The sequence below is a fragment of the Lissotriton vulgaris genome, chromosome 10, assembly GCF_964263255.1.
Source record: "Lissotriton vulgaris chromosome 10, aLisVul1.2, whole genome shotgun sequence".
Lineage (NCBI taxonomy): Eukaryota > Metazoa > Chordata > Amphibia > Caudata > Salamandridae > Lissotriton > Lissotriton vulgaris.
Genome location: NC_141698.1, coordinates 106,166,120 through 106,192,440, shown reverse-complemented (window position 1 = coordinate 106,192,440; position 26,321 = coordinate 106,166,120). Strand labels below are relative to the sequence as shown.

Here is a 26,321-nt window from a genome sequence, read left to right as displayed (position 1 = left end):
AATCCTACATGTAGAAAAAAATTAGTTATTTTCAGGCATCCAAGGGTTTTCCCCAAAAACATGAAATCTAATGGCCTTGTACTGCCATTACCTAATTATCTCTTATCTTTGCCATCCAATGAGCATTGTTTACCTATTTACGCCTTCTGATCCTCCATTGTTATCCATGCATCACACCTACCATTAGTCTCGCCATATTGCCCAGAATAAACCCAGCTGACAGAGAAACCATCTAATTCTACAGAACCAAGTGCCTTTGGTCACACTTGATCAATGTGCCTTCCACCAACTTCCATCTTCTCAATCCTCTTGAGAATTGTTTCCTACATGTAGTTTATGCAGCAGAGGTCTTGGACCTTATATTACCACCTACTGAAATCAATACTAATGCTCTTAGAGGTCCTTCATCCTGGCCAAACATTTTAAGACACTCTCTTACTATTCAATGACACAAGGACACACTGACGGGTACCTGGGCAAAGTCAGAAGCTTGCCCCAAGTCAACAGTCAAACTGCAAGGTGGCACAGCCTGCTCTAGGGACCAGATCTTCCCCCTTCAGCCTACTCTAGAGAGCCTAGTTGTGTAGGCCGCCACAATTCGACTTAACCCAAATGAGTTACTGATCACCCCCCACAAGAATCATTTGAAACAGGAGGCATTTCGCTATACAAAATGTTCTCTTCAGCCAAACTTGCACTCAGTTCAGTGAACTTCAGCACCCTCCCAAGGAGATACTTACATGCATTACGGGACATGGTGGCGGACAAATATGCCAGATATCATCTGGCCCAATCTTCAAAACCTTATCCAAGATAGTCATGACACAGCAAAGCACTCCAGCTGCCAGGTCTGGACATCACCTACTATTTGAGTAGGGCAGCTAGTGTGGTACTTCTATGCCATGCTTGAATTCACGCCACGGAGTTTGAGACACATCAAATAGCCACCTAAGGGCATGCCATTCGATGGCAAACGTCTCTTTTGAGACATGACAGGCTCAGCCCCGGAGCGCTTTGAAGAAAGTAAAGAGACAGCATGCTTCATTGGGTTAGCACCACCCACACTGGCATTTCATCCCTTCATGGCTTCGGAAGGGAATTCCAAAAGGCATCATCAAACCTTGCCACAACAGCAACAGGTCTCCAATGCCTTTTAGAGATAAAGTCTGGGGACCTGGCAGGCAGACCAGAGGCCGCCAGTTGCAAGGAACTACCTAAACTCAAGCCGGCCCTATGCTTCAACAAAAATGTTCTAATCAGTCCTTGGCTGCGCACGATCGTGCAATAGGAAGTAAATTTCATTACAAGACCGGAGGCTGACATTATGCATTATCCTTTAATAGCAACTCGCTCAGCCGCACTACATCATAAAGGATAAAGTTCTAGAGTTAACAACAGTGAACAAAGGATGTATCCAGGAGATGATCTGCCTCTTTTAATAGCGGCTCGCCAGCAGATAAGTCACTACTTCTTGCTTCTCCTTCATTTTAAGCTTTTTGGCTTGTACCTTTATTTATTATGTAGCTATGTTATGCTGATTTTAATGTTTTATGCAGCTTATATTAGCTTGTGTAGTATTTAAATGAAGAAATGTATCCAAAATATATGGTTTCCAAAGGATTTATTCTCAGGAAATAAAGCACGTCTGGTTAGATCCGCAGTCAACAGGAAACTGACCAACAGTAAAATATAGAATAAGAACATTCAATGGCAGCATGACTGGAATGTGGAACATGACAGAAAAGAATACATAAGTCTTAAAGGGAAAGAGGTACTAACTACTAAAGGCTATGTAATAAATAATAAACTAACATACTACAGCTTGTGCCTCCTTGCCGATGTTTTGCTGATTCTAGCCGTTCTGTGCCTTTTCTGATCTAGCTTTTGGCTTTATGCCGCTTCAACCCCCAACACTGTGCTTTGTCCTTTTGCTGTAGCATTTCCCTTGCTCCTTTGCCCGTGGGTGGCGCTGGCTTCCCCATTCCAACCCCCCCCCCCCCTCTGGACTTCCAATTTATGGTCGTCCCCCCTCTCACCCTCTGTAAGAGCCTTTTCTCTCCATTTCGCGACTTCGCACGTTCATTTTACAACTTCTGCCATCGTCGAAACTGCCTTCGTTTTTTCACCTCCGCTTCTTCACCGAGGTGCGCTTCTGGTTAAAGGAAAGAACATTGGCAACACCCACGTTGCGTGCCCCCTTTCCCAAGCAACTTTCCTCTTCTCCGGCGGCTGGGCTCGAGCGTTCGTCTTTTAGCTTGTCAGTTGCTCTGCCTCAGCCGCCGGAGATACCTTACCTTACCCGTCTGTTCCTCCATTTGGGTTCTAGCCTAAAATAGATTACATTTCACCCTGGGAATTGTATCTACTTGCTTATTTGCTTACACCTCAAGCTGGGAGGGTATATTAATTCTATACTACAAGCTAGTAGAGTATATTAATTCTACACTACAGGCTAGGATAGTATATATGGACCTACCTTGTATATATAAAAAAAATAAAAGGAGCTCTTGGATTATTTAAAACTCGATATATATATATATATATATATATATATATATATATATATATATATATATATATATATATATATATACACATATACACACACACACACACACACAAAGCTCCCTCGTTTGCACCTACTTCACGCACTCAAGGACGGGTGCTTCCGCGGATGGTGCCTTCCGCAATAGATTAAAGCTCTCACTCGCCTCGTTTTTCGAAGAAAAGAGGAAGCACTCACAGGAGCGAGTTCAAAGTTTTATTTCAAAACCCACAGCGACCAGACGCGTTTCGGCGTTTTGCCTTTATCGATGGTAAAGTAAGCGTCCGAGGCAGCCATTTTTATTTTACATCCCCACGTGGTGTTTGACATAGAAAGAGAACATCAACGTGGAAAGTGTAGGCACCATCTTGGCATGGTCAAATAACACATTAATACACAGCGATCCCGCATGGCATCATTACAGATGAACACAATATTGCACTTCATCCCGCTTAATCGTAAACGTCACATGTGATTATCACAACAACACGTTACGCTATAATAACGCCCTGGATGGCTTGTGACCAATTCCTCTTTCCGCAGTTACGAGGCGAGTGAGAGCTTTAAAATATATATATATATATATAACAGCGAGGAGTGATTTTAATACTTACTCTTACTATTAACTTTGTTTTATCTCCTCGATTTAAATCGCTTTATACCCCTTGGGATATTTTATACACCATGTCCGACATGGATTCGGATGAGGCTACCGCAACCTCTCCTGCCCTGTTGCGTGTTTATCTAGGTTCCTGATCGATACTGTGACCTTATGCCCCTATTCGGCTATAACTCCATTTATTCCCTATATTGGCATAACCGTTCAAGTGCGATTTTCTGAAAAGTCATCTCTGGCCTCACACGAACAGAGCCACATTCCAGCATAGTTCCCTCTGCCACTTCCTTTGCGACCAATTAGTGCAATGACAGAGCAGCAGTCACTATCTGATATTCCTAGATAACACTCCGAGTTCTTCAACAAGATAAAAACTCAGCAAACCTGGAAATCCCCGCTTGCTATGTTTTGATTAGTAATAGAACTCTAATGAGCAACTGATAACTATCACTTCCTAGTGACATCTTTAATTGACGTCTTATGTCCAGCAAACTTGCGTCAAACCCGGCACCTGTCAGGTATAAATATTACCAACGTTGCCTTAAGCAATGCCTGTTGTACGAGCTACTGAAGCCAGCTGCCTGCACGACCCCGTGTTGGTAAATCTAGCACTCTGTCGCTGCAGCCTGCTATCCTGTGGTGGTGAAGCTGCTGATACCATTATCGCCGCTAAAGCGCGACCTATGGTGCAGTACGCTTAAGGAGCTGAACAGCCGTCCCTCTGCGAAGACATCCAGCAGATTCCAGCTGCCCGCGGACGCTGTCCCCCCTCCTTCCTCGACGCGCTGAAGAGACCCGCTGCCTTTCTCGTGCAGAGAAATCCAGCTCCGGCGCTTCCGGTTTACCCTCGCGGGTGACTGGGATATCGAGAGAGACCCCTGAAGGAGATACCAATCCTCCATCATTCTATTCAGTTCTATTTCGCAATACTTATCTTACTGTACGTACTTTTTATAATAACAATTATTGCAATTGTGGCAATACATTTCTCTTGTACGAGAAGAAAGACTGTTCAATAAATGTTAACCCTTTATTGACAAACGCCCGTCTCTCTATTCTCTACATCTCGTGAAAGTAAACTGCACTAGACTGACCGAGTGAAATACATGTCTATTGTTTCACACGACCCTAGAGATTGACTCTTGATCTGAGGAGAAAAGTTGTCATGTTGCACGGTTGTTGGAAAGCTGAATCCCTTCTTGTCTGTGCCAAGGAAGCTGATCACTTCCTATGCAGAGAAGAAAGTGTCCAGTGACCTCTGAGCTAGTTGGTAACACAACCCAATTAAGTTTAGCATAGTCAGTGGAGGCCTGGAATATCCGCAGTTCCACGTCGATACTACTGTTTATGTTATTCCAATGCGCAGGGCCTAGTGGGAAACTAGGAACTACACTACAGCCCCTATTGGCAATTCACTTAAGAAATTTCTTCAACAGGAGATTAATCCTGTATGATGTCTTCCCTGAAGGAAGTCATGTCCTCTAAGAGATCCTCTGATTCACAAGACCTCCCCCCTATTCACACTAAGAGGTCCAAAAACAAAACATTGTGAAAGCACTACAGGCCCTAGCGCCTCTCACAGTTCGGGAGGTCCTAGCACCTCACTTGAACGTGATGTCCCTCGGGACACTCCCTTGATCGGTGTCCATGGCGGCACAAATATGAACGGTGTCCCTCGCGGCATGCTTTGCAGTAGTGCTAACCAAAAAAAGAATGTTGGTTTTGACTCCTCTTCCTCCTCCTATGATGGCAACTCCTCCAGAGATCCCTCAGACGAATTAGTCTTTGACCTAGATGAGGTCCAGCATGACTAATTCTCAACCTGATTAGGAACCCGCCTCTAAAAATACCATCCTTAACCCTATAGGAGAAGAGATGTTCTCTCGCCTGAATATCTCTCGCCCTAATAACTCGAAGTGGTTCCCACAGGAACATGTTTCCCAGTTCGTCACGCGTTGGTTAAGAAACCTTCTAGATAGGGATACTAGAAACAATGAGATCTGAATCTCCCAGACCTATTGATGAGAAGGTCTGTCAGACTCCAAATTTAGATCCAGACCTTATTAAATTCCTATTTAAATTAGGGAGAGACCCTAGAAAGGGCCTGGAGAGAGCTCTTAAGGGCTGTCAAGACCGACTTTTGGATGTCTTAGGACCACTTGTTAGAATATTGGACATGGCGGAACAGTCCCACCTCTCCTCTACCCCTTTGGATGTCGATCTCATTCCAGGCTGGAGCCAAAGAGCCGTTCTACTCGGCACCGCTAATTCCAGTTTAAACGTTGAAAGGAGGAGATCCATTTTGAATAAAATTAACCCCAAATTAGGAGACATAGCAGAGAGAGAACCCTCTCAAAACCCTAGGGGCCTCCTTTTCGGGGAAGATATTATCAAGGAGATTGGTAAATATGTATCTACCTTCACTGCTCTCGATAGGGCTCAAAATAACCTAAGACGGGTATTTAACACCAACCTTTTTGGTCAGTCCGGCAGAAGGGGTCGCTCTTCCGGCCGAGGCAACCAACGACCCTATTCGTCATTCAGAGGAACTGGAAGGGGCTTCTACCCCCCTCGACAACACTTCTTTCCCCAAAGAGGAAGGGGTCCAAGAAACCGTGGTTCCAGAGGTCGTGGTACTCCCAACACCTCCAATTCTACAAGTAAGTACTACTCCTTCTTTCCCTCCCATAGTAGGGGGGCAGACTAAAACTGTTTTATCATGTTTGGGATTCAATCACCCAAGATCCATGGGTTCTAGAAACCGTTATGGGCTTCAAGATAGACTTTTTACAGATCCCCTTCCAATCACACTTACCACAACCCTTTGTCCTTTCACAGGATCAGGAAAAGATCGTGGAGGAAGAAATTATTTCTATGCTCAAAAAGGGCGTAATACTGGAGGTTCCCTGGTCCGATGCAAGGTTCATAAGCACATTGTTTCTTGTTCAGAAAAAGGACAAAGGGTGGAGACCCGTATTAAACCTTCGAGAAGCCAACAAATTTTTGGTTTATCGTCATTTCAAAATGGAGGGTATCCACCTTCTAAGGGATATCCTTCTCGAAGGAGATTGGATGGTCAAGTTAGACCTCAAGGATGCCTACTTCACCATCCCTATGTACAAGGAACATCAGGCTTTCCTTCAATTTGCTTGGAAAGAACGTCTTTACCAGTTTCAAGCTCTTCCCTTCGGCCTCTCTTCTGCCCCTTGGTGTTTTACCAAGATCATGAAGTGTATTGTTACAATTTTAAGAGAAAGGGGTATCCGTCTCATCATCTACCTGGACGATATTCTTATCATGTCCCAATCCCATTCAGATCTCCTAAAAGATCAAAAAACTTCCATGAACTTAATAGAGTCTAGGATTCATCATCAACAAAGAGAAGTCCATTCTCTCTCCCTGCAAGACCATAGAATTCCTTGGCTTCACTCTAGACACCGTGAAATGTCTTCTCCTTCTTCCTGCCAAGAAGATTGTCAAGATCCGGAAGGAGATCAGGTCCGTTTTGAAACAAGAGTCTTTAACACTTCGCGAACTAGCCAGACTTCTTGGGCTTCTTTCTTCTTCCATCCAGGCTATTTTCCCCGGTCCTCTGAATTACCGCCCGCTTCAGAGAATAAAGAGAAAAGCGCTCATTTCAGGTCTATGGTATGGGGATCTTGTCTCTCTCTGGACCCAGACGCCAGAGCAGAGCTCTTTTGGTGGCTGGAGAACTTAGACGCCTGGAATGGCAAAGCTATCTTCGGCTCATCCCCGGATTTTGTCCTAGAATCAGATGCCAGTCTTCATGGCTGGGGTGCACGTTTGGAAGACCAGAACACCGGTGGGGGTTGGACCCTGACGGAATCTTCTCAACACATACATTTTCTGGAATAGACAGCTGGTTTATACGCTCTTATGAGCTTCAAACACTCCATTTAAGGGAGGTCTGTTGTTCTGAAAATGGACAACATTTCTGCTGTGGCCTATATCATTCGTCTTGGAGGAACGAAATCTGCAGATCTCTTTAATCTTGCCAGGAAACTTTGGATGTTCTGTCTGGAACACAAAATTTCCCTCAGGGCCGAATATCTTCCCGGGAAATCGAACATTTCTGCAGATTGGAATTCAAGATTCCTTCTACACTTCTCAGACTGGAAACTCGATGTGAACGTCTTCAATACCCTCTTCCACTTTTGGGGTCCTATAGATGTGGACTTATTTGCCAGCAGGCTTACCTTCCAGCTTCCCAACTACTTCAGTTGGATGCCAGACCCGGGCGCTCTTGCTGTGAACGCCTTTCTTCAACCATGGTCTCCCTTCCTGGGTTATGCCTTCTTGCCTGGAAAGTGTCAGGTTTTCTAACGAGTTGTCTGGACTTTCGTCGACATCTCTCTCTTCTCGTAGAATCTTGGGCACCCGGAACACACCTTCGGTATAACAACATTTGGAAGAAATGGTTTCATTGGTGCCTGGAAAGGAGTCTGGATCCCGTGGAGGCTCCCGTCGTCAATATCGTAAATTTTCTGGTCGAACAATTTGACAGAGGCCTATCCTATCGTTCTATTAATTGCTTTAGATCCGCAATCTCCGCGGGCCATTCCCCTATCAACGGTAAATCGGTAGGTAAAAATCCTATCATTTGTAGAGTCCTCAAGAGTATAAGGTTAAGGAGACCCCCTAGACCTAAGTATCAGACCCTTTGGGATGAAGTGTATTTTAGACCTTTTTTGTTCTTGGCCAGATAACTCTTCCCTTAATAGAAAATTTCTCTCCTTCAAACTCGCCACTCTTGGGTTTAGTCTCCTGTAGGATGTATCTGACATCAAAAGCTTAGACATTTCAAACAGATGTTATGATTTTTGGTGTCAAGTTTGAATTACTAAGAAGAACTAAAACCATGTCAGATTTTATCTTTTATCCTCGTTTTGACAGTTTCCCTAAGCTTTGTGCGATTGCTTGTATGAAAGAGTATGACGCTAGGATGTCTCTCCTACGCCCCAACGATGCAAATCAACTTTTAGTTTCTTTTGTGAAACCTTTTAAACCGGTTTCATCCACCTCCATAGCTAGATGGGTTAAGTCTACCATGAACCTTGCTGGTATCGATCTCTCTAAGTTTCAAGCACATTCTATCAGAGGAGCTATGGCCAGTAAATCCTTCTGGTCAGGTGGTAAGTTGGATGATATCCTGAAAGCTGCTGACTGGTCAAATGCTAACACCTTCGCTCGTCATTATTGCAAGCCTATCGAGCATATGTCTGGTGTTGTCCTTCGGGGCTACGAACATGCATAATGTAGCCTCCGGTCTTGTAATGAAATTGCGATTCTCCTATTAACATGACCAGAGAATCTGGATTTCATTAAAGACACAGAGGCTGACATTATCCCTCCCTCCTCCCTTTTACAACTTTTGATATTTCTTTTTGAACTTATTACATCTTTTGATATGTATTTTATGAACTTATTGTTTGCTTCAATTGTTGTTACTCTTTTATTATGCCTATGCTTCTGTTATCTGATGAGGTCTTTAGCTCTCTAGGCTCTTGGTTCTTAATCTTTTCTTTCTTTCAGGCAATTCCCTTTAACCGGCTGTCCATTGAGATTCTGAAGTTTGTTACATGATAATTTTCAAGCTCTTCTTGGATCTCTCCGTTTATGAAGTTCTTTCCTGATGAGATTCTTTTAAAAGAGGCAGATCATCTCCTGGATACATCCTTTGTTCACTGTTAACTCTAGAACTTTATCCTTTATGATGTAGTGCGGCTGTGTGAGTTGCTATTAAAGGATAATGCATAATGTCAGCCTCCGTGTCTTTAATGAAATCCAGATTCTCTGGTCATGTTAATAGGAGAATCGCAATTCACCTTTACCTCTCCAGGTGGAAGAGCATTGCATCAGTGCAGAGTGCTCTAAATTGTCCTGAACAGTTATTGCCTTCCCTTTTCGACCCCAACATGCCACCAATTCTGCCTTCAAGTACCACTTGTCCACAGTCCAAGAAGCAGCTCAAGCTTCTTTGGCCAAGGAAGCCTCAGAGAAGCTGCCAGTGCCCAAAATCACTCGGTAGTGCCAAAGAAGAATGGATACATCTGCCCTATTCTCAACCCTCGCCCTCTAAACTTCTTCCTTTGGAAGGACACGTTCAAAATGCTCCCTCTTGCCCAAGTTTAGTCTGCCCTAGATCCAAGAGATGAGTGGTGTTGGACCAGCAGGATGCTTACTTCTACATTCCTGCCCTGCAGTCCAACATATACCAGAAGTTTCAAGTAGGCCATGAGCACTTTCAGTTCTTGGTGCTTCCGTTCGGCATTACCAGGGCACCTCGGGTGTTTCGAAAAGTGACTGTGCTAGTCATAGCTCATCTGCACGGGGGATACCAGTCTTACCCATACCTAGACTACTGGCCACTTAAGGTGGGCTCACCACAATAAGTCGTAAACCACCTCCAGCCAGCAGTCAACCTGTGGACACATTCTTCAATCAAAGTGCTGATCAGAGACTTCTCCTCATTGAAAGAATTCCGGACACAGTGCCCCCCCCCCCCCCCCCCCCCGCAATCCGTTCCAGTTCCTCAGAGAGCCCAGGCCATGATTAATGTTTCTTTTTTTAATTTCAACATATTTTTATACATATAATCATCAACGCTTTGTCATTACAGGGTGGCAGCCCAAACTTGCTGTGTTGTTGGTAGTACAGTTACACAGTATGTATGCTTGGCTGTCCCCCTATCCACTGTCACACTAAAGAATAGGAATGATAGGATTTAAGGTAGAGAGAAGAAGAGAAAGTATACCAGAAGTTTACTTCCTTTTCGTTAGTGTTTTGATCCTGTGGGGGTGTAGATTAGAGCAATTTGGTTCCTTTTGTTAGTAGTATTCATGGTGGTTCGTATGGGGTCTAAGAACTCGTCCAAGGACGCCCACATTCCCCTGTAGGCATGTCTCCATGCAAGCTCTGCAATGCAATTTGAAGACTTACTGGGCTCAGCACCAAGGGAACCGATCAGATCAGATCCAGGTGTCAAAGAACAATGGCAAAAGACCTTCAGTGGTGATTATTATAGAGCAATGGGAACAGCGGCAGGCCCTTTTCTGGACCCCACAGAGTTAATGGTCATGATGGATGCATCATTGATGGGAGGGGCCAGTATCTGGCAGAGGTTGAGATCAGATGGTTCTCGTATTGTGTTTTTATCTAGGAACCTGAATCAATATTGCTATTTTATGCCCTTGTACGGCTATAAATCAATAATATCCCTATAATGGCATAAGAATCAAATCCATATTTAAGTAAATAGCCCTTGCAGTCCAAGGCACGGCAAAATCTACTTCTTGGATTCCTAGAAAGCACAACAAGTTCTTTCAACACACCAAACCTCCAGCAACCTGGGAAATCCCTATTTGCTTTGATTTGTAATAGAACTCCTGCGAGCACTGTAAGAACGGCCAGTTCTTAGTGACCTCTTTATTGATGTCTTATGTCCAAACCTTACGTCAAACTCGGCACCTTTCAGGTATAAATATACCAACGTTGCCTTAAGCAAACACACGGTGGTGGTTTTGGAGCAGAGCCGTTATCTACTTGCCCGAGAGCCCAGCTGATGCGAGAGCCCACGGACGCTGCCCCTCCTCTTTGACGCGCTGAGAAAGAAGCTGTCTTTTCTCCTGCCGAGAAAATCCAGCTCCGGCGTTTCCAGCCTACCCTTGCGGGTTGCTGGGATATCAAGTCCTGCGGAAAGAGATACCAGACCTCCTACATTCTATTCTCAAGGTACAGTGCTGACTAAACCCTTAAAGAGAATTCTTGAATCAGATTCTTGGCAAAACCTACTTAACTTAAACTGCTACTTACTTACTCCTTCCCACGTATTAGGCTTAGGTCAGGTACACCGGGGTAGGCGTATTTTAGAAGCACCAGTTGAGCACGTTAGCCAATGTATATATGTATGTATATATTTTATCCATTTTTAAAGTATCTTATGGCTAAGAAACCATATCAATGCTTTTACAGTATTATTTCATAATACTCGTTTTACTGTACGTACTTTACATTAATTATTGCAATTGAGGCAATTCATTTCTCTTGCATGAGAAGGAAGACTGCTCAATAAATACCTTTTATTGAAAAACGCCCGTCTCTATTCTCTGCACTCTGGTGAAACTAAGAACGCACAATTGACTGAGTGAAATAGCTGTCCATTGTTTTCACACGACTCTAGAGATCTACTCTTATTCTGGGGGAGCAAAGTTGTCATGTTATATGGTTGTCGGAAGCCAATCCCTTCTTGTCTATCCAGGGAGGTTAAACTCCTCCTTGTTTATTCGAGAAAGTTTCTAGTGACCTCTGAGCTAACTGGCAAACCTTAAGTCTAATATAGTCAGTAGAGACCAAGTTGACCTCAGTCCTACGTCTACACTGCTCAATATATTATTCCAATGCGCAGAGCCTATTGGGAATATAGGAACTACACTACACTCATTTACAGGAGAAGCCCGTCCCCACATCAACTTGTAGGAGCTACGATTATTACACTTTGTACTGAAAGCATTCTTCCCTCAATCAAGGGGGAATGGGTGCTGGTTTTCTCAGACAACACTACCACCACAAGGTACTGCAACAAACAAGATGGAGTGGGGTCGAAGATACTGTGCCAAGAGTCTTTGCATCTTTGGAAGTGGCTGAAAAGTCAGGACATCACCCCGATGGTACAATATCAGGGAGGATCACTGACCACCAAGGAGAACGTTGCCTACCAGTTCACAAGTGGTTACTTCACTCGGAGGAGACACAGGCGGCCGCAAAGTAGGTCTATACTGGAATGCAACCAGGAAAAGCTGTTATGCAGAAAGATTGTTAACTGTGTGTGTAGCCTGGGGTATGATAATGCTGTTAACGAGATAGAATTGACGACAGTTATGTCTTCATGTCATTGCACTGCATTGTTCAACACTATCTCGTAGACTGCCTACTAGTTCTATACGGCAACATATATGTCATCATATATGCTTTCAATCTTGATTCTGAAGTGTCCCTCAACTAAATCGGTTTATGCAGGATACTATGAAGGTTTTTTGTCTGGTGTCTCTCCCCCCCCCCCCCCCCCCCCTCTGCAAAAATCAGCCTCTTCAGGCATAGAAAGGGGACTTTGTTATTTTGTCTTTCTTTAACCCTGCAAGGCCTTGCTGCGGCAAAAGGTACAGGTTACTGGTAAAAAGATCAAAAGGGCAGACATCGACAACTATCTTTTTTTAAATCACCTCTTCTGATAAGTTTCTTAAATGGGCAGATTCACGTTCCAGTTAACACCATTTTCTCATGTCACAGTGGGACGTTAATTTGGTTTGTACTTTTCTCATGTGCGCCCCATTTGAAGAGATGCACAGTTGTTTTTCATGTCTCCAGACACTGAAAACTGCAGGTCTCATCGTGATTACCTCAGTTCGCAACATGAGAACTTCAAACGGATGGTCCAGCATCCATATACAAACTTTTTTTACTTACAAACAGGTTCTTCTGACAAAAGCTGCTTTCCACATAGAGATTATCACGCCCTTCCATATAGGGGTGTCAATCAACCTACCAACTTTCTTCGCACTACCTCATACCTTCAAGAAGAAAGACTGACTCCATTGCCTAAACCCCAGGACAGGCCTGGGCTTCTATGTTGACTGCACCAGAGAACATTGGGTGGGAGATCAACGCTTTGTGGGCTTTTCGGAGACAAAAAACTGGAAGCAGCCAGAAGAGGACCATCTTGAAATGGATAGTCCTGCGCATCAAGATCTGGCATAGAAGCAAACCCTGGAAGACAAATGCGTTCATTCTACTAGAGCGAAAGTAACAATCACTGCACTGGTGTACAATGTGCAGTCTTGGACATTTGCCAGGCTGCTCATGTGGCTTCAGTAAGAAGTTCACAAAGCATTACTGCTTGGATGGTCAGTTCCACCGGAAGGGACACATTGCTTGGTCTTTCTTGCAGGATTTACTTGTCTGAGCCATTTCACAGTCCATCACCTGGGGAGGCACCGTTTTGGTATCTATTCCCCTGATGAGGAATCAGTGGTTAGGCATATACACCTGAAGAAAAACGCTCTTTCTGATGGATACTCCATGTAACTGCATATTTCTCAATGACCCACCCATCTCTATATTCTGTGGAATTTACTCATCTAGTTCATACTAATAAGATTCTAGTCTAGAGATCTGCACACCACCACAATGTGATTTTTAAGGGTGTGCATCTGACTTAGAAAGAAACTGACATCGAAGGGAGGTAGTGGCTAATTAAGGGACCCCTGGCCATATTCTGGATGGGACGAACCCAAAGCGGCGGAATGATGCCATCTGTAGACGTGAAAGAAAATTGCTGAGAATATGCTTCGGATCTAGTCTGGTGTTGGGGGGGGGGGGACTTCACAAGGTGAGAATTCTGCAGTTAGAGTATTCACTAGAAAGAGTGTTATCAATAGTAAGTAACCTTTTCATTAGAAGTCTGTACTGTTATAATTGCAAAGACAATGGGGGTGGTCAATTAACCAAACAGGGTTCAAACTCAGAATTTGATTAAGTGTAGAGTTTTTGGTTTTCACTCTCCCAAACAATATGCAACAGAAGGCAAACTTGGTGAACAGGTAGAACCACCAGCAGCTTTTTGAGATCAACCAATGATCCTGTAGACTCAAAAACCATCAGATGCCAAGACCTGCGAACTAGATTTTGGATCTTTACTCACATTGTAATCCAAATTGAGATCACTAACTCCTTGTACCTCAATGGCTCGTGACCTCAATTGGGCTTTGTGCAGGAATCTAATCCTTGCCCTCTGCCATTTAACATCTAAATGCAGCCTCTGGTAGCTTGTTACTATATATACACACAGAAGACAGGTAACTGATGTTCTATATAACCAGAGAGGGAATCACTCCCAGGTAAAATGTCAGAATTTCACCTTACATCATGTCCGTCAGTGGTGAGAGAGTGGACCTTTAGCAGTTAAATGAAATTAAGGTAACACGGTTTTGATTTTCAGCAGACAAATCTAGATTCCCGAGTTGATCCTCACTTGCATGGCCTCACAAGATAGAAGCTGGAGCTATCCCAGACAAACTAGACTGAACTTGGACTTGACTGAGTTGCACATGATTTTGTCATTTATTGATTTTAGTTTAATATTACCGTAATCAGATCAATAACTTATAGCTCGATTATGATAATGACATCTATCAAGGAGCTTTAGCGTAAGTAATGAACAGTCTAGAGTTGATCAAACATAGCACCATTGCTGCTAGGAGAACAAAATAATGGTATTAGTTGGAAATATGTGTCTAGCATCTGCAAGTCCCTAAACTGGATGCTGATGCACAACAGGGGACAATTTCAGGCAGCAGCAATTGTTCAAAGGGGACTTCACCACACCTCCTCCGCAAAAAAAGCCCAAGTTCATGGCAGCACAAAGCCCAGAGATACCTGAAGGGCAATAATAGGCGAATGAGCGAGTCTGACACAACAACTAAATTATGCAACACTCTTCATCTTCAACTCCCCCTGGTACTTTCGCTGTCTAACGCCATTAACTCGCTCTAGACCTTGTTGTTTACCAAGTATGTTGATGTATTTTGTTGGATGATCTAGGCTTACCATCAAATTTCAATAGTAGATAAAAAAAACTACATTCTACCAAATAATCTCATTCCTCACCCAATCAATTTTGAACAAGTTCTCAGAGATCAAATTATGATGAGAACTAAAAGTAAGAAAATACAGGCGCGTCTATGGATGGGAACTGAAACTACTCTTAAGGCTGTGTTAAATATTGCTAAAGGCATCGAACAGTCTAAATTATTTGTAAGTGAGATCAGAGTTCAGGAAAATAAAAATAAAGTTGTGATTCCTGAAGTGTCTATAGTGAAGGAATCTTTCAATTTTAAAAAAAACGCAGTTTGTTCCTAATAAACCTCAGTTGTTTCCTAATAAGCAAAAAGAGATTTTTAGAAGAGACTTTAAACCTTTTGAAAGGAGAAATCAAATTGTTTGTTACAGGTGTGGAGGTGTCGATCATGTAGGGAGCTACATAGGTTGTCCTCCTTGGAACAAAATATGCGTTAAATGCAAACGTTCAGGCCATTTTAGTAAAATGTGTAGGTCTACTCAAAAGGTGAATTTATTGACTGATGAAGAACCCGATCTGATTGATGGTCTTGGAATCAATAGTTTGTTGTGTGTTGGTGACACCAAATGTAAAGGGTTTCCTAAAGATATAATTTTGATTGATGGCAATGAAGTTTCCATGCTCATAGATTCTTGTGCATGGTACAGTATAGTAGGCATGGACATTTTCAAAAAATGTTGGGATTCGGTGAAGTTGTCACCACCAGATGTACAACCCGGTGGTTACACTGGTCATAAAATTGATTTGCTTGGTTTTATGTGGGCTAACATCACTTTCAAGGACAGGAGTATTAAAGGTAAAGTTTATGTTGCTACTAAATGGCGCTTCCATTCTCAGTTGGCCTCATCAGCATGAATTAGGTATTAAACTTGATTCCATCCTCGTCGCCAAAATTGTGTAGTAATTCAGGAAACAGATGTAGTTGTGGATAGAGGATTTAATAAGGAAGAACAGCTTGAACATCCACAGTCTTCAGGAGATAGGCTTACACTGCCCAATTCCCACATATAGAATGTAGAACCATAACAGCACATAATTCTTAAAGGGACAGAGGGAGGGAATACTACATCATACACGTCAGAGTAGGCATATTCCCTGTTATAATAAGATGCAAACTGGGGCACGTTTAAGCATGCTGTTAGTACAGGTAATGCCTTGATTACTTGCGGTAATCCCCATTACTCTTAGTCCTACTCGTCCTCGACCCAGTCATAACACATGAGGTATTCCACCCGACAGGAAACACAACAGGAAACGCTTTTTAGACTCCACCCACCCTCCTGTCAGGTGCTATATTACACCTCACCACCAGAAGCAAATCCTGATGTACCAAGCACCAAAGGCCCGGCAAGGGAGGGCGGGCGGGTTGTATGACTGGGTCGAGGACGAGTAGGATTAAGAGTAATGGCGATTACCGCAAGTAATCAAGGCATTACCTCTACGTCCCTCATCCTCGACCCAGTCATAACACATGAGGCATACCAAAGCAACCCCAAAAGGCCTTTGGCACACCACAACCAGAAAACAGAACAGACACAAAGGTGTGCAGCAAGACAGAGTTTATTAAGAAACAAAATCAAACATGCGGGGGAACCCCCACCGCACGCAGCACACCAGAACCAAAATTGGGGTGGCCCGAAAGGGCACAATTCAGGCGATAATGTCGCACAAAAGTGGATTCGGACGCCCAGGTCCCCGCCCTACAAATCTCATCAAGGGGAACCCCATGGAAAGCCGCCCATGAAGCAGACACACCCCTGGTAGATCTCGCCTGAACACCAGAAGGGCAAGGCAAACCAGAGCGCTGGTAAGCCAAGGAAATCATGGCCTTGATCCAACGACCCAAAGTAAGGCGAGAGGCAGCTTTACCCCTACTAACCAGACCAAAAGGCAACAAAGAGGGAGTCAGAGGACCGAAACCCAGCAGAACGATCAACATAAACAGACAAAGCCCGTCTCAAATCCAAAGAATGGAGCAAGACGTCAGAGGGCGAGGAAGGAGAAGGACAGAGAGAAGGAAGAATCAATTCCTGGGAGGAATGAAACCTGGAACGAATCTTAGGTAGAAACCCGGGGTCCAAAGAAAGGACCACCGCGTGGTCCAGAAACCTCAAGAAGGGGGGAGAACAGCGCAACGCCGTAAGCTCGCCCAACCTCCGAGCAGATGTAACAGCGACCAAAAAGGCCACCTTGAAAGATAGGAACTTCAAATCCACGGACTCCAGAGGCTCAAAGGGAGGCGACTGCAAGGCACCCAAAACCAAAGAAAGATCCCAGGGAGGAAACGGGGAGCGGACAGTAGGTGCAGAAAGAGAAAAACTCCGAAACAAACGGGAAACCAACAACCCGTCCGAAGGCAGAAGAGAAGCTGGATCCCGAAAGGCCCGGATTGCGGCCCACTGACCCTTCAAAGTGGACAAAGCAAAATGTTTGTGAAACCCATCCAGAAAAAACTGAAGAATAGCAGAAACATCACAAGAGGCAGGGGACAGGCCCACGGAAGCACACCAAGAAGAAAAAGAAACCCAGTGCTTAGAATAGGAGGAAAGCGTGGACTTCTGACGGGAAGCCTGCATCACAGTGATGAGGTGATCGGGCAAACCCCGGACCCCAAGAGACAGCCGTTCAACCTCCAGACCGCCAAGGTGAGATGTACCAACAGAGAGGAAGACTGGCAACTCAGAGGAGACGGGTAGCGGGGCAGGATCCAGGGAGGGCCCACCGCTAGCCGCAGCAGAAGGGGGAACCAAGAGCGGCGAGGCCAATAAGGCAGAACAGCCACTACCTGAGCTCCCACCCGCTGAACCTTCAGCAAGAAGGCAGGGATCAGAGGAAAGAGGGGGGGATGCATAGAGTAGCCAAGGAGGCCAAAGGACAGTCAGAGCATCCACTCCCCAAGCCCCCGACTCCGGAGTCCTGGAGCAGAACAGGGGAAGCAGGGCGTCCTTCCGCGAGGCAAAGAGATCCAGCACCGGAGTCCCGAACCTCAGGCACAGCAACCGGAAAATCCGAGGTGACAGACACAGGGTGAGAGAGGACGGGAACCTCCGACTCAAGGAATCTGCAACCACGTTGTCCACACCCCTGATGTGTTGAGCAGAAAGGGCCACCAGATGACACTCGGCCCAACTCGCAATGGCACAGGCCACCAAGTTCAGGGAAAGGCAGCGGGTACTGCCCTGGTGGTTGATGTAGGCCACGGTCACAGTGTTGTCCGATCTCACCAACACGTTGAACCCCAGAAGACGATCCTTGAAAAGGCGAAGAGCCCTCTCCACCGCTGACAGTTCCCTCCAATTCGAAGACCGGTGCGACTCCGAAGGAAGCCAACACGCCTGGATCGCCCAAGGACCCAGAGTCGCACCCCAACCGGAAGCGCTGGCATCCGTCGTCAACACCAAGGGGGGCGGAGGATGGAACCACATGCCCCTCGACAGATTTGAACAATCCAGCCACCATTGGAGAGCAGACACCAACCCTGGAGACACCGGAACAGGAATCGAGAAGTCCAGGACAGGAAAGGGCACCCAACGCTGAACATGCCACAGCAGAGGCCGAAGATGAACCCTGGCCCAGGGCACCGTGAACACAGTGGCAGACATGTGTCCCTGAACCCCCAACCACTGCAGGAGAGGAGCCGACTTCCTGGAAAGCAACCTCCTCAGCAAAGACTGTAGACGCAGAAGCCGGGACTCCGGGAGAAAAACCTTGCCCAGCACAGAGTCGAACACAGCCCCAATGAAGGTCCTCCGAGTAGACGGGACCAGGTGACTTTTCGGCAGATTGACAAGGAAGCCATGGTCCTCGAGCGTACGCATGGTCAAGGAAAGGTGGATGGGCATGACCTCCGAAGATGGAGCCTGAAGCAGCCAATCGTCCAAGTAAGGAAACACGGACACCCCCAGGAGATGGAGATGAGCCCCCAAAGGAGCAGCCACTTTAGTGAACACCCTGGGGGCGGACCGGAGACCGAAAGGAAGGACGCAGAACTGCCAATGACGACCATCCAGGCAGAAGCGCAGGAACTTCTGATCCCCCAACGCCATCGGGACATGCAGGTAGGCATCCTGGAGATCCAGCGACGTGAACACCCAACCTTCCTGGATCAGGGGGATCACCTTCTGCAGCGTCTCCATTTTGAATGGTATTTTCTGAACAAACAAGTTCAAGGCCCGAAGATTGATGACAACACGGAACCCCCCGTGATCTTCGGAACCACAAAGACAACCGAATAATTCCCCAGTCCCCGTTCCAGGGAGGGAACCGGGACAATCGCCCGCTTGTCGAACAGCGACCCAACTCCCTCCAGCAACGCCCGACGGCGAGCAGGGTCTGCAGGTAAAGAGGTCACCACCACCCCCGAGGGAGGAGGGGACAGGAACTCCATCCGGTAGCCCCGTGAAAGAACATCCAGCACCCACTGGTCCGATGTCGTCACCAGCCAAGCCTGGAGGAACAGCCGCAGTCTCCCACCAACAGCGGGCTGACCACCAGCGAGAACGGGCACTGGAACGGAATAGTCAGGAGCGAGGAGCACCAGACTCACCATCCGGCTGGGGCTTCTTCTGGAACCTCCGAGGAAAGGACCTGCGAGCCCCACGCTGGCCCCTAAACGAGGACTGCTGGAACCTGAAAGGTTGGCGAAAGGACCTGGCATTCGAGAAGGACGACCCCTTCTGAGAGGTAGTATGACGGAATGACAACGAATGCTACCTCTCCTTGAAGACCTTATGGAGCTTGGTCTCCAGGGCGTCCCCAAAAAGAGGAGTACCAGAGAATGGCAACCTCAAAGCCATAGAACGCTGCGCAGCATCCGTCTTCCAGCCCCTCAGAAGCAAGTTCCGACGGGCAGCCACCGAGGAACCACAAGACAGCGCAGAAGCCCTGACAGAGTCAAAAGCGATGTCCGAAAGGAACTCAGATTGACGCTCCATCGACTCCAGCAACTCCGGACAACTGATCCCCTCCTGCATAGCAGAGAACAAAGTCTTGAAGTCAGCCAGCAAAGACTGTGCCACATATGCCCCATAGACCCCTGACCGCAGCGCCAAGTGAGAGCCAGCATAGGACTTCTTTAGAGCAGAGTCAATCTTTTTATCAACGCCATCCTGCAGGATATTATCATCAGCCATGGAGGGTCGACCAACCAGGGAAGCAACCACAGAATCCACCTGCACCGAATCAGGCAGGGCAACCTCTAAATCCTGCAACGGATACAGTTTAGACATGAATCTGGGCACAGAAATATGGTCCGGGTCCTTCCATTCCTTAAGGAGGACATCCATGACAAACGGGTGTACGGGCATAGAAGATGACGCAGGCTTCCGAAACTGCGGCAAAACAGTATCCTGGGAGGTACTGGGCACAGCCTCCACAGGGAACCCCATATTCTCCCGAACATGGCAAAGCAGATCAGGCATCAACTCCCTCGAAATGTACTTGCCCTGCAGATCCACTGCACCCAAAGTAGACTCATCAGAGGAAGCAGAGGAAGAAATATCTGAATACAGGGGGGCAGCCTCCCCAGAGCGACCCCCAGCACCCTTCTTGGAAGCCTTGAGACTGGACAGAGTCTCCAAAAGTAGGCGCTTCAGGCGCCTTGAGCCCCTTGGACCAGCACACCGACCAGCAGGCGCAGAATCTCGACTGTCGGAGGAGGAAGAGGAGGAGGAAGAGGACCGAACAGGAGAGACATGTTTTCTCTTCCTGTGGAGTTTCCCCATCACAAGTAACGTTTTCAAATACAGGAAACAGCCACACGTAACACACAGCAACACTAAAGCGTCACAGGATAAACTGAACTCCAGGTCAATATATAGGTATGAAAACACTCACCCCCGCAGCTGCAGCCACTTCGAATCCAAAAAGGAGGGGCAGAAAGCAGCCTCCCAGTAGTGGCCAATGAGGAATGCCTGCCAGGACACACCCGCCGCAACGAGCCGATGACGTCATCGGGAAACGCCATCCCGCCAATCAGGTGAGGGGGCAGGGAACCCGGAGCCCACCCGGGTGCCCGACCATGCGGAAACGAGGCGACATCCGGAAGCGTCCCGCTCCCACACCCGCGGACTCCTCGTCCGTCCGTTGACTCCCGCCCCTCAGGAAACACCGCCGAACCGGCGTCCGCCAATCAGGGGCAGCCGTACCCGGAGTGGGGGCGTCCATGAGGAAATTGAAGAGAGCGCGTCCCGCCCACAAACACCGGCAAGTGCGGGACGCGCGGGCAGCCGCCTGCCCCTCCCAGCAGCGGTCCGCCCCTCCGGGAGTGATGTCGAAGAACCGGAAATCCACGGGGACCCGAGAAGCCCCGAAACCCAGGGTCCCCGTCCGGAGGAAAGCACAGGAAGCCCAGCAGCCCGGCTTTGGAAAAGGTCCCACGTAGGTCCATGAGCACCCCCAAGGCCCCGCCAAGGAAGAAACCACAGGACTCCAGTTGCAGGTAAGTGCCCGGCACTCACCCCAGCGTAACCCATCAGTATTCCAACCGACAGGAAACAAAACAGGATTTGCTTCTGGTGGTGAGGTGTAATATATTTATTTATTTATTTTATTTATAATGACATTTATTAAGCGCACAGCTACCCGGAGGTTTCCCGGCGCTAGAGCAAACTGAACGGTGAAAAGAGGGAGGGACATTAGTTGTTAAAAAGCCATGTTTTTATTCCTTTACGGAATTTCAGAAAGCACGATTCCGTGCGTAAGGGTTGAGGAAGAGAATTCCATAAGGATGGAGCCAGCAGGGCAAACGAACGGCCCCCCATTTTGGCTCTGTTGATGCGTGGAATTTTAAATTTGTTTTGCGACGAGGACCTGAGTGTACGGGGGGGGACATATCGCTGGACTAGAGCAGCAAGATAGCGCGGGGCTCTATCAGTCATGATTTTATGCATGTAGCAGAGTGCTTTAAAATGCACTCTGCTTTCAATGCGCAACCAGTGCAGGTTACGCCTGTGATGAGTGACCGAGGATCTTGCGGGAAGATGACAAATCAGACGAACTGCCATATTTTGAACCACTTGGTATTTTCTAGTGACCTCTTTGGCAGCACCCAAGAGCAGGATGTTCCCATAGTCCAGGCGTGAGATGACAAGGGCCTGGACAACGGTTCTCAAGGTGTCTGTAGGCAGCATCCAAGTGATCTTTCTCAGCCACCTGATGATGGTAGTACAGGTGGCCGCAACTTTCACAACATGATGTTTGAAAGTAAGTTGGTTGTCGAAGATCACACCAAGGTTGCGAGCAGACACTGATGGAATGGGTAGGGGACCCATCTCCGGAGGCCAGTGGTGAGGGCCCCAGAGAGAGGTATCGGGTCCAAACAGGAGCAGCTCTGTTTTATCCCCGTTGAGCTTCAGTTTGTGCTTCAACATCCAGTCCGATATATGCTTTAATCCAATTTGGAGAGAGGAGGAAGGAAGGTTTTTGTTAGTAGAAAGTGAATAGATGACTTGAGTGTCATCAGCGTAGGAATAAATTGTGAGACCAGCCTGTTCGGCCAAGAACGCAAGAGGCCTTACGTACAGGTTAAAGAAAAGGGGACTGAGGATAGAGCCCTGGGGAACACCGTGAGAGGAAGGAAAGGTAGATGATACAGAGGTAGAAGAAAAGACCTGAAACGTGCGATCAGACAAAAAGTTAGCAATCCAGGCCAGGGCGGTACCACCAACACCAACTGCCTCCAAGGTGGATAATAAGATGGAATGGGAGACGGTGTCAAAGGCGGCACTCAAATCAAGCAAGATGAGTGCCACCGTCTCACCATTATCCACTTGGCGCCTGATGGTTTCTGACACGCCAAGGAGAGTAGTTTCCGTGGAGAAACCAGCCCTGAAACCGGACTGAGATCCATGGAGAAAATTGGAGGATTCAACGAAAGAGCTATATAGCTATATATATAGCACCCGACAGGAGGGTGGGTGGAGTCTAAAAAGCGTTTCCTGTCGGGTGGAATACCTCATGTGTTATGACTGGGTCGAGGACGAGGGACGTAGAGGTAATGTTACCTTACTTATCTCTACAGGCTTTTGTTTTTCTTGACACCGGTTTCAAATATCTCACTTGTTGTACAACGTGGCTTGGTAAAGGGGTTCAACTCAATTTAGGTGTGATAAACTCAGCAACTTGTTTCATCACACAGATTATTTGAGTACTAAAAGGCATATCAATGCAAAGAAAAACAGCCTCTAGCATGAAGAAATGTTACTAATAGCTCTAGTAACACAAATACAACAAAGTTGGCAACTTTAAGATGTATACCACCATACTATTACTGTAATAGTACCCAAAAATTCCCCCACTGATGTGTGTAATGTCGTATTTATATTAATTTAGCAAAGTTAATAAAACATGGGAAACAAGTCACTTTAGTACAGAGGCATTATATATGTATACTTAACAGAAAGGAGGGGAAATGTTGCACCGATTAGCTTATATGAGCCTGAATGCATTAGAAGATACGGGGTGCATCATAACAATAATCTTACTCGTCTTTACTACACCTTAAGTCACAGTCCACATCTTATCAGGCGTTCAAGTCACGTACCCTCACATGCCATCGACTTCTGGCTGAACTGGGAACGTCTCCGTTATAGACAATATGCTTCATAATCATTGACCGTTCCCTACTCTCCCCTCACACACGCCTTATCAAGACTAAGCTTATTAGAATGTAATTTACTTGTTAGTCACAAGGCAGGGCTCCTCAACTCGTGTAGAATTTGTATTTATATAACGTCAGATTCCTTATGCTCCAACAGAAAGTCTTGAGGAGTAGGTGTAACAACCCCACTAGAAGAAAGGACTTGCGCCACAACCTTCACATCCAACAACTATTTACTGTCAACACTCCACACACATATTCAACTCAAGTGTCACTGGGCAGGCAAGTTGAACAGTAAAAGAGAGCAAGAAATTAAACTATTCCCATACAAGGGGCAACAGATGTAAGGCTGTCCTGCTCTTTTTAATGGCAACGTGTACTCAACACCTGAACATCCATGCACCCTTCCACATAACCAAGACAGAACTGCATATTAGTGCAAACAAACAGTACACTTTGCATCCAATTTACACAACCACCAACCGAGGTAAGTCACCAACCGCCATTAACATTTAGGCAGCCTGCAGTGTAACAGAGCAAGATTTGCAGAAATCGGACAAGCAAATACTTTGTTACATCAATATAGTTGAGCAATGCACATAAAGAGGTTATCGACAGTCCATACTTCTGATCCTGCTACGTCGCATGTCACCACGGCACCAAATCTCCATTCCTGGTCTTACTAAAAAACGACCTAAAGGCCAAATGTTATCAAGCCAGGTGGTACCTGCTCCCCCCCACAAAGAACTGCACACTCCACCTCACGCTGTCTGGCTAATAAACTACAAATATAAGGCAGCTCTAGACCTTCAAACAATGCGGAAACTTTCTGCTCGAACCTCCTACCCTCAAAAGGAAAGGACTTATGGTTCAATTCTTCTCTGGTAATGCGGCCAGAATATGGAACTCATTTCCTTCTCCCTCTGAACCACCACCTCCTTCTGGATCTTCAAAATTGATCATAAAATACTCCTCCGCCAGGTACTTCCTGGAATAATTCAACCCATTTCTTGTCCCTTACGGTCATCTAGCACTTTCATGAGGTCAACTGTGTAAATATGTCTTTTACTCTTGCTTTAACCGGACGCTAACACCTTTTATTTTTTACAATATAAACATGCAACGTGTTAGCTTTGTAACTGTATATAAGTAACTTGTTTGTGAGTTTAGCCTATCTTGTGTACCTTTTGTAACTTACCTGGTTCTTTTGTAAAGCGCTCCGACACCTTTGGGTAAAGTTCGGATATATTAAAACTGAATTAAATTCATCAAAAGCAGTTACTTTCTCAAAGCCTACTGTGTTCCGCCCTAGCACACGAATACACCTGCACAAGAATAAACTCCACAGGTAGAACCACCTGCCTTCTTCTGATATGTGCATCCCCCTTCCAGATGGCTGTTGCGGTCACTTATCTCTCTTTCTTTTACTGCTACCTCACTATCCCCTTGGTACTACTAGCACCCACGGGTCTTCATCTCCCAGACCCCTTTCGCATTAACAGACGGCAGTCTCACCTTCCTCGTCGATATCATCCACAAAGTCCTCTGGGTCGCTGAAACACACCCCATCATCGTCGTGTTGTTCCTCCTCTTCATCCTCATCGTCCTCATCCTCCTCGTTGGGAGGCTCCTGGGTCGCTCCAGGTTGTTCTTCTCCTTCCTCTGCTACCTCTTCCTCCTCCTCCCCGGACTCGTCAGGTCCTGCTGCTTCCTCCCCGGGTTCGGCCTCTGCAGGAGAATCCACATTCTCAGGCGGCTCCTTCTTTACCGCCATCTCGGACTCCAATTTGTCACAGGCTGCTTCCTCTAGTTCTTCACCTAGCCCCTCCACCGGACCCGGAATCTCCTCGGTAGCAATTTTGACTAATATCCCGCTTTATGGGCCGAGATGGAATCAGTAGGCCATGTGCGCTACACCCGGCGCGAGACAGAAAAGGATCCTACCAACCTTGGCCGCGGGGGTATTGAAATTCTTACGAGCAAGCTGTATCTGCTTAGGGACCAATTTACAGCGTAAGCAAAATAGACATCACGCTATCTTATTTTACTCATTGTTTCGTTTGTGCTATAGTCTTGAGACACTCTAACTATAAAGTTCTCACTCTGTTCCAAAGAAACACACCCGCACCTATGGATAATTAGTTTAGTCCAAGATGGCTGCACACCGAGAGCCCATCTCATCATAGACATAGAAACAGGGTTGTAAACAGCAAAGACATCGCTTCACACGTATACGTTATTACCCAGAGTTCTAGAAAAGAACTATTGAACGCTACGTATGGGGACAGGAAGTGCCAGTACTGGGCTTTAATATGCCATCGTTTCACTATGTATGTAAAAGCGGGTAAGATTGTTGAGGAAAACGGTGCTACTGCCGTCATTTGCTGTGCAGGTAGGTATGGATCTGAAAATATTAATTATCCTTTCATATATTTAGTTATAAACTCAGAATTTAACGTCTAAAAGCTACATTTTAGAATCCATTGTTATATTGTATTTTTTAATGGTCTATGTTTATAGCCTAAACACTCCGTTAGAATTTTTAAAACGCCAGAAATTCCATAACAGCCATATTTTAGGTCTTGCTTAGGCAGCGTTTGCACTGTTTCATCGAGACATGCTGTATTTAGGATATGATCAAAGAAGAAGGGTGGCTGGGCCCAAGGGGAAGGAGGGTAGGCAGGGCCACATAATATGAAATAGAAGTATTTGCCTATGCCTCCATGCTGTTTCAAGTACACACTGGTTTATGTACAAGTAAACCACACCCTGTTAGTTTACAAAAAACAATTTATGTTTTCAATTTTGTACTTAGTTTACAGAAACAATTCGCAAAAAAGAAAATCAGAACTAAGACCACTATCGACCACACGTCTTAGCCATGCGAAATTCAAAAACATTTACTATA

At 46.1% G+C, this 26,321-nt stretch overlaps 1 protein-coding gene across 1 annotated transcript in view; it reads right to left on the bottom strand.

Moving 5' to 3' along the window:
* Nucleotides 1–25,566, bottom strand: part of EIF3B (eukaryotic translation initiation factor 3 subunit B) — a 265,490-nt gene extending 239,924 nt beyond the window's left edge. Inside the window, exon 1 of the mRNA XM_086940624.1 lies at nucleotides 24,929–25,566. Within this exon, the coding sequence (XP_086796750.1) occupies nucleotides 24,929–25,187 (259 nt within the window). The 5' untranslated portion in view covers nucleotides 25,188–25,566. The remainder of the gene's footprint in view (nucleotides 1–24,928) is intronic.
* Between the last annotated feature and the right edge of the window lie 755 nt (nucleotides 25,567–26,321).